This window comes from Cherax quadricarinatus, chromosome 42, assembly GCF_038502225.1.
Source record: "Cherax quadricarinatus isolate ZL_2023a chromosome 42, ASM3850222v1, whole genome shotgun sequence".
NCBI classification, from domain to species: Eukaryota; Metazoa; Arthropoda; class Malacostraca; order Decapoda; family Parastacidae; genus Cherax; species Cherax quadricarinatus.
Genome location: NC_091333.1, coordinates 19,510,247 through 19,523,729, shown reverse-complemented (window position 1 = coordinate 19,523,729; position 13,483 = coordinate 19,510,247). Strand labels below are relative to the sequence as shown.

General features: G+C 47.9%; 1 protein-coding gene across 3 annotated transcripts in view; it reads left to right on the top strand.

The window, feature by feature from the left end:
• LOC128695541 (cyclin-dependent kinase 12) overlaps nucleotides 1-13,483 on the top strand; it is a 495,961-nt gene that overhangs the window by 315,611 nt on the left and 166,867 nt on the right. For 2 of the 3 annotated variants that reach the window (XM_070093396.1, XM_070093395.1), the window contains exon 6: nucleotides 1,224-1,279. In XM_070093396.1, the coding sequence (XP_069949497.1) occupies nucleotides 1,224-1,279 (56 nt within the window). Of the gene's footprint in view, nucleotides 1-1,223; nucleotides 1,280-5,294; nucleotides 5,479-13,483 lie in introns of those variants that run through there. The other variant, XR_011393080.1, reaches the window with a different exon arrangement.

The following is a 13,483-nucleotide window of genomic DNA, read 5'->3' as shown; positions in this document are numbered from 1 at the left end:
TCTCCTGTTCTTCACATTCTAAAGTTTTTCCCTCACTTATCCATTTTTTTCTCTCCATCTTTGCTGAACTACAGGCTATTTTTGTTTTTGTTTCTACCATTACAATAAACATCTTTTCTGGGAATGAAGTTCTCTATTTCCTGTACTCCTGCTAGGTACTCCGTCCCATTCAATGTCTTACCTTCCAGTTCCCTTTACCATTGCACTGCATCCCGGAATTATCTCATCCTTGCAAAGTTCCCCTTCAGAAATCTGTTTTCTTTCTTCACTCACCTGCGAACCTTCAATGTTTGCTTCTACGAGATAGTCGGAATTTAGGATTGCATGGTCACTAGCACTCGGAGGTCTCACACACACGATAAATACTAGATCTCGTCTCTCTTGTGTACTTGTCATGGAAATAAATGGTATAAAATACCGACACAATGGAAATATAAACACATATGTAATATAATGTGATCCTTTATTAACAACGTTTCGCCCACACATTGGGTTTTTTCAAGTCACAAACAGATCTGCCATTGTCATGTTGACACATTCTTGTCCATCACTACCACCATCATCTTAGTTGTTAGTTCATCAGGTGGGTCTACAGTCCTATACTCAGTTTTTTTCTGGTTGAAATCTCCCATAATTAGCATCTTTATTGTGACTACATCAACTCTCCTTCCTACTTCATTATTGTGTCAACACTTGTTTTGTTATTCTAAAATTCCTAACTTAAAAGAGATAAGATTTTGTTTGGATTTTTAACCCCGGCGGGTTAGCCACCCAGGATAACCCAAGAAAGTCAGTGCGTCATCGAGGACTGTCTGTTTTATTTCCATTGGGGTCTTTCAGTCATGTCCCCCAGGATGCTACCCACACCAGCCGACTAACACCCACGTACCTACTTGCTTGCTATATGAATGAGGACAGCAGATGTAAGGAAACATACCCAGTGTTTTCACCCTTACCGGGGATCGAACCACGGACTCTCAGCGTGTGAAGCAAGAGTGTTTCCTACAAGACAACGGGACACCAAGACTTGATCTCCTACTATCTGGTGGTGGGTTGTAGATCACTGCTGTGTCTCCTAACAGTGACATAAAATGTAGTCATTCATTCCCGTTTATCCGTCTTATTTCAAGACTCCTCAGGCTTCGTATTATCATTGTGTGGATGTGTGCATGATACAGTATGACGCAAGTCATGTACCATATAACCGTATATTTCTTTTACAGGTAGACTCGCAGCCCAGAGCGGAAATGATCACCTCCCTCGTTCCTCTCCACACCAGGTGAGTCCATCCTCATCTTCCTATTCCATCTTCTGCCTATTCCATTCTTATCTACCTATTTCACCCTCATCTACCTATTCCAACCTCCTCGTATTGAGTTCAACTCCTCTTTCCCTTATTCTACATCAGAAAGTACCTACCTGTGATGTGTCCATCATCCTGGCCACGTGTGATGTGTCCATCAACCTGGTCACGTGAGATGTGTCCATCATCCAGGCCACGTGAGATGTGTCCATCAACCTGGTCACGTGAGATGTGTCCATCATCCAGGCCACGTGAGATGTGTCCATCAACCTGGTCACGTGAGATGTGTCCATCATCCAGGCCACGTGAGATGTGTCCATCAACCTGGTCACGTGAGATGTGTCCATCATCCAGGCCACGTGAGATGTGTCCATCAACCTGGTCACGTGAGATGTGTCCATCATCCTGGCCACGTGTGATGTGTCCATCAACCTGGTCACGTGAGATGTGTCCATCATCCTGGCCACGTGTGATGGACCGAAACGTATAGTGGATGTGAACTAGGATGAACCGAAACGTCTACTGGATATGAACCAGGATGGACCGAAACGTCTAGTGGATATGGACCAAGATGGACCGAAACGTCTAGTGAATATGAACTAGGTTGGACCGAAACGGCTAGAGGATATGAACCAGGATGAACTGAAACGTCTAGTGAATATGAACTAGGTTGGACCGAAACGTCTAGTGGATATGAACCAAGATGGACCGAAACGTCTAGTGAATATGAACTAGGTTGGACCGAAACGTCTAATGAATATGAACCAAGATGGACCGAAACGTCTAGTGAATATGAACTAGGTTGGACCGAAACATCTAATGGATATGAACCAGGATGAACTGAAACGTCTAATGGATATGAACCAGGATGAACCGAAACGTGTAGCGGATATGAACCATGATGGACCGAAATGTCTAGCGGATATGAACCAGGATGGACCGAAACGTCTAGTGGATATGAACCAGGATGAACCGAAACGTCTAGTGGATATGAACCAGGATGGACCGAAACGTCTAGTGGATATGAACCAGGATAGACCGAAACGTCTAGTGGATATGAACCCAGATGAACCGAAACGTCTAGTGGATATGAACCAGGCTGGACCGAAACGTCTAGCGGATATGAACCAGGATGAACTAAAACGTCTAGTGGATATGAACCAGGATGGACCGAAACGTCTAGAGGATATGAACCAGGATGACCTGAAACGTCTAGAGGATATGAACCAGGATGGACCGAAACGCCTAGTGGATATGAACCAGGATGGATCGAAACGTCTAGTGGATATGAACCGGGATAGACCGAAACGTATAGTGGATATAAACCAGAATGGACCGAAACGTCTAGCGGATATGAACCAGGTTGGACCAAAACGTCTAGTGGATATGAACCAGGATGAACCGTAACGTCTAGTGGATATGAACCAAGATGGACCGAAACGTCTAGTGGATATGAACCAGGATGGACCGAAACGTCTAGCGGATATGAACCAGGATGAACTAAAACGTCTAGTGGATATGAACCAGGATGGACCGAAACGTCTAGAGGATATGAACCAGAATGGACCGAAACGCCTAGTGGATATGAACCAGGATGGATCGAAATGTCTAGTGGATATGAACCAGGATAGACCGAATCGTATAGTGGGGATGAACTAGGATGAACCGAAACGTCTAGTAGATATGAACCAGGATGGACCGAAACGTCTAATGGATATGAAACAGGATGGACCGAAACGTTGTCTAGTTTCCATCTGTAATGTGACTAGCCTCAGTAAGGTAACATGCAAGTGACGTCACACCTCTGTATCGGTTACAGATCACAAAAGCCAACACGAATATAACGAAGTTTCGATCCTACTCGAAGCGTAGGGGCTGCTTTTGTTTTTTATAAGTAAATGTTTAGATCCCATTCTAGGAATAGGATTGTGTTTTTTGTACAACAATAGATGTTTCGATCTCACTCTTGGAGCTGAGTGGATCGAAACATCTGCTTGTATAAAAAAGATGCTCCTACACCATGAGTGGGATCGAAACATCTCGTATACAAAGCAGATCGCACTCCTAGAGTGGGATCAGCTTGTGTTTTTGTCTTTCAGAACATGAGACTAATGTAAGTCTGCAACTTGTAAACTAATGTGTGTGTGTGTGTGTGTGTGTGTGTGTGTGTGTGTGTGTGTGTGTGTGTGTGTGTGTGTGTGTACTCACCTACTTGAGGTTGCAGGGGTCGAGTCCAAGCTCCTGGCCCCGCCTCTTCACTGGTCGCTACTAGGTGGGTGGGTGTGTGTGTGTTTCCAGCTGTTAAAGGCACTTGTCGATGAACATTAGGTATGTTGTGTATGTGGGTGTGATTTTGTGTGTGCATGAGAGAGAGAGAGAGAGAGAGAGAGAGAAAGAGAGAGAGAGAGAGAGAGAGAGAGAGAGAGAGAGACCTCATAATCGACAAGATAAGATTTGAGACGCATCTTACGAAAGCAAGTAAGGGTATATACAAATATTGAAGCCAGCAGGATTCGAACCCATGATAGCAAGTGTCCACGAATGTGGCCTAACTCCCAACCTGACGCCTTAAACCACTCTGCTACAGATGACTACAGATGCTCTCTGATGTTCCCGACGTTAGAACCGTGACTTGCAGTCCAGCAGGCTACCTAACGTTATTATGGATATTTGTAGCTGAGTAGTTTAAGGCGTCATGTTTGGAGCTAAACCACACTCATAGACAGCTGCCAACGTGAATTTCAATCCTGCTGGCTGCAATATGGACATAATATAACCATGTACCATCTTAACGTCTGTGCATGGTATAATACCTATGATTGGTGTGTGATGTATATCACGTGATTCTTCGACATTAAAATGCCAATATAATTATCATAACATTTCAGAAAACTTAACGAAATAAATTAGGTGAACAGGTGTCAAGACTCATATATCTTGCTTCGCCCAGGAGTCCAGGTGAACGTAAATAGTCACAGGAAAAATGTTACAAAAATATTAGATTAGGTTAGGCTAGATTAAGCTAGGTTAGGCTGGATTATGTTAGGTTAAGTTAGGTTTCCCGACACAATGTCTAACTGCAAGCAAATGTGACTTTGTTTATTTACCTGAATTCTGAGTCTAGTACAGAAGCCAGACACTTGACACTGTACATCAACACCTCGGCCACCGAGATTCATATCTTGTAATATTTTAATCAGAGTAGCCATTACTTTAATACATACATAATTAGCACATTCAACACAACTTCGTATTTGTGATTTAAAACAATAAACAATTTTATTAATTTACATAGGTTACAAAATGTGAATGCATATAAACCGTGTTGATGGGTACAAAGACACAACCATGCCGGGGCATTTTAAATGTCACTAATAATTTCTGCCTCGAGGAAATTTTACATCAATGAGACAGCAGCATAAGTAAGTTTATTTAAGTACAAGTACACATAAGTACAATTATCATACCTAGTACCCCTAGTACCATGTGTGTAAATTACTTAGGAAAACCCCAAAAAAATCAGTGACCTATTTTCACTAGGGTCCTTGTAATAAATTATTTAAAAGCCTCTTGACGTGGGTTTTAGATTTACAATGACCCGTCACTGGAGTTTTTGTTCATATAGCCAAGGCTTTCCGCTGCTTTATCGGTGAACCCCTTTTAAAAGATTAAGATAACGTCATTTAAAAAAGGGCATGTTAGTTCCCCCGTCTTCTAATAACATGTTCATTTTTCCACTATAATCTACCTTGTCCATAATTATTATCACTTTTGCTTTGTCTATTTCGTAAGGTGAAATCCAGGATCTTGACATAATTCACCTCTACAAGACAGCTGTCCTCAAAGATTTATTAAGTTATACCATGAATTAAGGAAAGATCCTGGACTTCACCTTACGAAACAAAGCGACTGTGATAGTAATTATGGACAAGGTAGATTATAGTGGAAAAATCAACATGTTATTAGTAGACGATGGAAGTTGTGTGTTGTGAGATAAGTTGAATATGGCGGGTGAGGCAGTAGTGTGGTGGGTGGCCGCCAGGGCGCAGCACCGCGCGGGCCAGTGAAAGCCATCAATGGTGTTGTTGACACTGTGGGTGTACACGTGCGTGTTTTGTGGCTCTACGCCCCTCCACTACCCTTTTGTGGCACACATGTACTCCCCTGCTTGACAGGTAAGCTCAGTGTCAAGCAAACAGCTATGTCTTTTACTTGTAAGATAATGGAAACTGTGAAGAAAGTGTGTGTTCCGCCCACCTCTGGGCGGTCTTCCGCCTGTTCTCTCGGCCCAGCGCTCCGGAAATTACAATAATTTAGAGATTCTTAAGATACTGTGTGAATCTTAAGCCTCAGCAGCGAGGTTACTGACGCACACTAAGTACCTTGTTAACACAACCCTCGTCATTCTTCGTATTTGTTGATAAAAGATGCTTAAATCATGGTTAATAGAGGCTCAACAAGTTGTTTTGGTAACGGTAGTTGTTAGACTGGAAGCAACGAGACGGAAATATATAGACTAGATATAGAAGACTATGCTAATATTACTGTGACTTTGTATATATGCTTTAGAAAGCCAGCAAGTTGATACATGAGACACTTGTGTAGCATTTGGGTATATTTCAAGATTGGTGGACTGATCACATCGACTCCAGACTGAGGGACTGATTACCTCAAACTTGTCTTCCATCTTTCTTCTCTGTACTGTACTGAAGAAGACAGTGAATAAAGATGCCCAGATGTTGCACCAGTGTCTCATTTATCAACTGATGTCCTCTAAAGGAAGGTTCGTTGATGCTGGTGAGGGGCTCTTGATCTAGGGAATTGGATATGTGCTCCAGTTCCCTGAATTAAACCTGAATACCTTTCACATCCCCCCCCCAGGCGCTGTATAATCCTACGGGTTTAGTGCTTCTCCCGTGATTATTATGATAATTTCAACTGATGTGAGTACGTCACCACCAGCACCCACCCCTGTCATTACGATCACCAGCACCACTGCCATCACTACCACCACTGCCATCACTACCACCACTGCCATCACTACCACCACTGCCATCACTACCACCACTGCCATCACTACCACCACTGCCATCACTACCACCACTGCCCTCACCACCACCACTGCCATCATTACCACCACTGCCATCATTACCACCACTGCCATCACTACCACCACTGCCATCATTACCACCACTGCCATCACTACCACCACTGCCATCACTACCACCACTGCCATCACTACCACCACTGCCATCACTACCACCACTGCCATCACTACCACCACTGCCATCACTGCCACCACTGCCATCACTGCCACCACTGCCCTCACCACCACCACTGCCCTCACCACCACCACTGCCCTCACCACCACCCCTGCCATCATCACTACCACCACCCCTGATATCACTACCACCACCCCTGCCATCACTGTCACCACCAGCCCTGTCATCACAATCACCACCACCCCTGTCATCACAATCACCACCACTCCTGTCATCACAATCACCACCACCCCTGCCATCATCACTACCACCACCCCTGCCATCACTACCACCACTCCTGCCATCACTACCACCACCCCAGCCATCATCACTACCACCACCCCTGTTATCACCACCACCACCCCTGTTATCACCACCACCACCCCTGTTACCACCACCACCCCTGCCATCACCACCACCACCCCTGCCATCACAACCACCACCCCCTGCCATCACAACCACCACCCCCTGCCATCACTACCACCACCCCCAGCCCTCACTACCACCCTGCCATCACTACCACCCTGCCATCACTGCCACCCTGCCATCACTACCACCACCCCTGCCATCACTACCACCACCCCCTGCCATCACTACCACCACCCCCTGCCATCACTACCACCACCTCCTGCCATCACTACTATCACCTTCCCTGCCATCGTCACCACCACTACCACCATCCCTGCCGTCACCACCACCATCCCTACCATTACCACCACCATCCCTACCATCACCACCACCACCCCTACCCCTGAGATCACCGCTACCACCACCATCACTGCCATGACCGCCACCACTTCTGCCGTCACCACCACCACCCCTGCCGTCATCACTACCACCACCCCTGCCATCATCACTGCCACCACCCCTGCCATCATCACTGCCACCACCCTTGCCATCATCACTGCCACCACCCCTGCTATCATCACCACTACCCCTGCCATCACTACCACCTCCCCTGCCATTACCACTACTACCACCACCACCACCCCTACCATCGTCACCACCACCATCCCTGCCATCACCACCACCATCCCTGCCATCACCACCACCTCTGTCATCATCACTACCACCCCTGCCATCATCACTACCACCCCTGCCATCATCATCACCACCACCCCTGCCATCACCACCACCTTTGCCATCACCACTACTGCCACCACTACTATCACTGCCACCACCACTGCCATCACTACCACCATCACCCATGCTATCACCACTACCCCTTCTATCACCAGTCTTACTCCTGCCTTCTTCACCATCCCTTCTCTCAACTCTATATCCCCTTCCATTAAAGTCACCTCACCTCTTCCAATACAACAACCACCCATTCCATCAAACTACCATTACTCGCTTCCAGAGCAACAACCACCACCACCATAAACCACCACTTATGTCGACACCCACCACTTCCACCTCCACTACAATGGCTAACACATTGATCAGAAAAACAGCTGTTCCCACCACCTGCATCCGCTACCACCACTACTAACATTACCCAGTGACCAACTGTTATCATCACAACCACACCACGTGTAACCAACCACCACTGTATTACACCATGTACCACTCCCCTCCCTCCCTCTCCTTTTCTCCCTCCTTTTCTCTTTCTTTTTTCTCTTTTTTTCTTACTCTTTAATTTTCTTTCTCTTTAATTTTCTTTCTCTTTAATTTTCTTTCTCTTTAATTTTCTTTCTCTTTTTCTTTCCTTTTCTTTTTCGTTCTCTTTTTCTTTCCTTTTCTTTTTCATTCTCTTGTTCGTTCTTTTTTTTTTTATACACAGGGTTTGACAAGGTTAAGGATCCCTAGCTTTATTGACAAGCTATTTACAGGTTAAGGATTCCTAACTTCATTGGCAAGCTAAGAGCTGTTACCTACATCAGCTCATTTGAAAGCATTTTTATTGTTATGAGACATACAAGTAGGGAACAGGATGAAGTTGGAGCCATCTGTGGGCCAGTATTTTTATTTGATCAACTGACTTTATCTCTCTCTCTCTCTCTCTCTCTCTCTCTCTCTCTCTCTCTCTCTCTCTCTCTCTCTCTCTCTCTCATACACAAACACTCGCAGACTTGCCCAGTTACTCATGCACACACAGGTACGCACACGTACAAAAGCTTGAAGTCAGACTAATACCAGAACCCAGAGGATAGCACTATGAGAAGTGGACACTGAACCTGACGACCTTGGCAGAGACAACAAGGGGAGACATGATTACGACATAACTCTTAAGAAGTATTAATAGGGCAGATAGAGAGAGACTAAGTAAGACCAGGATCAGTGGGACGCAGGTGGAAACTGAAGGCACAGATGGCCTACAGGGATGTAAGGAAGTATTTTTTATATCTTAGGCCGGTTGAAGAGTGGAAACGATTTGGATGAAGTGGTGGTGGAGGCTAACTCAATACGCAGCTTCAAGAACTGATACACGGCCCAAGAAGCCAGACGTCAGTGATGCCGATGAAATTAATCTAGGCGGCGGGGCCAGGAGTTAGTCTCGACTCCCTCCCCCTCTTCTCCCATCCTGGAGTATGGAACTCCCTTGAAAAAGTTAAACTGGAGAAAGTGCAGAAGGGTGCAACAAGGCTTGTTCCAGAGTTTAGTAAGTTTATTGAGGTACAGGTACACATAAGTACAGTTATCATACATAGTTTAACATGTGTAAATTACCCAGGATAACGGAGAAAATTCAGTGACTTGTTTCCTTTGGGGTCGTTGTGGTATGAGTTGCGAAAAGACGCTAACAGTATTGAATGTAACGACATTGAAGGCCAGAAGAACCATGGGAGACATGACAACAACACAGAAAATACTCAGGGGAATGGATAGGTTAGACAGGGATGGGTTGTTTGAGAGGTGAGACACAAGAACTCGGGAACGTAGCTGAAAGTTAAAAGCAGTTGAGACAGGTTGGTAAGACACGTGCGAGAGTTATGTATTGTTATTCTGGAACGTTTCGCCTACACAGTAGGCTTCTTCAGTCGAGTACAGATGAACAGCAGAAACATTCAAGATGTAAAGATAATGTAATCAGTCCATCACCTATGAAAACCTAGTTTTGAGGTGGTCAGTCCCTCAGCCTGGAGAAGTCCTGATCCATAGTCTGGAACAGTGTGAAGCTGAAGCAACAGTATAGAGACATACTATCAAAGGTGAGACGGAAAAAATCTTGATGACACGAGAGGCGGGACCCACTAGTAGAAGTATGATAATTTCTGTGAAGGCAGGCCCCTTTTAAATCCAACCCTTCAATACCATCATCATATTCACAGTTGAGGCACTTGGATGTCATGAAGTACTTCTTCAGCCTCAGAGTGGTCGGGACCTCAGTGCGGCAGTGGAGGCAGCTGGGGCGGCCATCAAAAAATACCTCCCCCCACCAAAAAAAAAAAAATAGTAATAACACTGCTTCAAGACAAGTCTTGCAGTCCCCCTCCCCTCCCCGCCGATGTAGAAATTCTGGCACCCCTCCCTCCCCCTGGAAGACAGACTTCATATGTTTTAAGAGCAGGCACGATAGGGACCACGAGGCTACGAGGGAGTAAATCCAGCACGTGGGTAGTTCAGAGGCGGAGCTGGGAGCTGAGAATTGACCTCGGCAACCACAAATGGGTAGTACGAAGAAGCCTGAAGGCCTAGCCATGGACCGGGCCGCGTTGACCCCCCGGAACACCCTCCAGGTACACAACACTAGACCATGACATCAACACGCATGAGAGAGACGAGGGAAGAACCATGTACACGAGACGACAAACTTAGTGGGGAACCTGTAGCTCGATAACTGACCACTTGAAAGGAACCAGGTTAAATTCCCAGGCATGTAGAGACATTCGACAGGTGGTAGCATACTGTACCTTAGATGGGGCTGAGAGGTGGTAGTATACTGTACCATAGATGGGGCTGAGAGGTGGTAGTATACTGTACCTTAGATGGGGCTGAGAGGTGGTAGCATACTGTACCTTAGATGGGGCTGAGAGGTGGTAGTATACTGTACCTTAGATGGGGCTGAGAAGTGGCAGCATACTGTACCTTAGATGGGGCTGAGAGGTGGTAACATACTGTACCTTAGATGGGGCTGAGAGGTGGTAGTATACTGTACCTAAGATGGGGCTGAGAGGTGGTAGTATACTGTACCTTAGATGGGGCTGAGAAGTGGCAGCATACTGTACCTTAGATGGGGCTGAGAGGTGGTAGTATACTGTACCTTAGATGGGGCTGAGAGGTGGTAGTATACTGTACCTTACATGGGGCTGAGAGGTGGTAGTATACTGTACCTTAGATGGGGCTGAGAAGTGGAAGCATACTGTACCTTAGATGGGTCTGAGAGGTTGTAGTATACTGTACCTTAGATGGGACTGAGTGGTGGCATCATACTGTACCTTAGATGCGGCTGAGAGGTTACCTGGAGGTTAATCCGGGGATCAATGCCCCCGCGGCCCGGTCCGTGACCAGGCCTCCCGGTGGATCAGGGCCTGATCAACCAGGCTGTTACTGCTGGCCGCACGCAGTCCAACGTACGAGCCGCAGCCCGGCTGATCCGGCACTGACTTTACGTATCTGTCTAGCTCTCTCTTGAAGGCAGCCAGGGGTTTATTGGTAATTCCCCTAATACTGTACCTTAAATGGGGCTGAGAGGTGGCAGTATACTGTACCTTAAATGGGGCTGAGAGGTGGCAGTATACTGTACCTTAGATGGGGCTGAGCTGTGAAATAAACTAAGACAGGATAACTGCTGAGGACCTGTGCATTCAAGAGTGTACCATGAGTCTGGGGGAATGAAGGAAGAGAACCCTGGCTGTTTGAGTTTGCAAGAACAGAGAGCGCGAGAGAGAGCAGAGAGAGCGCGAGGGAGGCGCGCAGAGAAGAGCGGAGAGCGCGCGAGAGAGCGCGCGAGAGAGCGAGAGAGCAGCAGAAAGCAGCAGAAGAGCGACGCGCGCGAGAGAGAGCGAGCGCAAGAGAACGCGCAGAGAGCGCGCGCGAGACCGCTTGCGAAGAAGCGCGCGTGAAAGAACGCCGCGAAGAAGCGCGCGAGACGCGCGGAGAGAGCGCGCGCGAGAAGCGGCGCGAGAGAAACGCGCGAGAGCGAGCGCGAGAGAGCGCGCGCGACGCGCGCGGAGCGCGCGAGAGAGCGCAGCGAAGCAGCGCGCGCGAGCAGTGCGCGAGAAACGAGTGCGCGAGAAGCAGCGCGCGAGAAAGCGAGCGCGCGAGCGAAGCGAGCGAGCGCGCGAGGCGAGAGCGCGCGAGCGCGCGAGGCGCGAGAGCGCGCGAAGCGCGAGGCGCGCGAGAGAGCGCGAGAGAGAGAGCGCGCGCGAGAGAGAGCGCACGCGAGAGAGAGAGGGCGCGAGAGTTAGCGAGCATGAAGCAAGCTTCTATACCACAAGACGGGCAGAAAGCAGCAACTTCACTCGGGCTGTGCCCTTCTCCAGAACATCACTTCATCTGAGATGATTTATTCCCAGGATGACTCGAGTCTGGAACACATTCGTACAGAATTATGAAGTCAACGAGATAGTCAGTTGGTCAGATGAAAATACTGGCCCACAGATGGCTTCAACTTCATCCTGTTCCCTACCTGTATGTCTCATAACAATAAAAATGCTTTCAAATGAGCTGATGTAGGTAACAGCTCTTAGCTTGCCAATAAAGTTATGAATCCTTAACCTGTAAATAGCTTGTCAATGAAACTAGGGATTCTTAACCTAACCTTATCAAACCCTGTGTAAAAAAAGAGGAGAGAAGGAAGGAGAGAGGTAAGAGGGGAGACGGAGAGAGAAGGAAGGAGGGAGGTAAGAGGGAAGACGGAGAGAGAAGGAAGGAGAGAGGTAAGAGGGGAGACGGAGAGAGAAGGAAGCAGAGAGGTAAGAGGGGACGGAGAGAAAAGGAAGGAGAGAGGTAAGAGGGGAGACGGAGAGAGAAGGAAGGAGAGAGGTAAGAGGGGAGACGGAGAGAGAAGGAAGGAGAGAGGTAAGAGGGGAGACGGAGAGAGAAGGAAGGAGGGAGGTAAGATGGGAGAAGGAAGGAGGGAGGTAAGATGGGAGAAGGAAGGAGGGAGGTAAGATGGGAGAAGGAAGGAGAGAGGTAAGATGGGAGAAGGAAGGAGGGAGGTAAGAGGGGAGAAGGAAGGAGGGAGGTAAGAGGGGAGAAGGAAGGAGGGAGGTAAGAGGGGAGAAGGAAGGAGGGAGGTAAGAGGGGAGAAGGAAGGAGGGAGGTAAGAGGGGAGAATGAAGGAGGGAGGTAAGAGGGGAGAAGAAAGAAGAGAGGTAAGAGGGGAGAAGGAAGGAGGGAGGTAAGAGGGGAGAAGGAAGGAGGGAGGTAAGAGGGGAGAAGGAAGGAGGGGAGGTAAGAGGGGAGAAGGGAAGGAGGGAGGTAAGAGGGGAGAAGGAAGGAGGGAGGTAAGAGGAGTAAGGAAGGAGGGAGGTAAGAGGGGAGAAGGAGGGAGGTAAGAGGAGAAGGAAGGGAAGGAGGGAGGTAAGAGGGGAAGGAAGGAAGGAGGAAGGAGGGAGAAGGGGAGAAGGAGGGAGGAAGAAGGGGGAGGGAGGAAGGAGGAGGGGTAAGAGGAGGGAGGAAGGAGGGAGGAGAAGGGGAGAAGGGAGGGGAGGGAAGGGAAGGGAGGAGGCAAGAGGAGGGAAGGTAGAGGAGGAAGAAGGAGGAGGCAGAGGGGAGAAGGAAGGTGAGAGGAGAAGGAAGGAGGGATGTAAGAGGCGAGAAGGAAGGAGGGAGGTGAGGGGAAGAAAGGAAGGAGGGAGGAGTGAGGGAAGAAGGAGGGATGGGTAAGAGGGGAGAAGGAAGGAGAGGTAAGAGGGAGAAGGAACGAGGAGGTAAGAGGAGAAGGAAGGAGGGAGGTAAGAGGGGAGAAGGAAGGAGGGAGGTAAGAGGAGAAGGAAGGAAGGAGGGGAGGAGAGGGGAGAAGGAAGGAGGG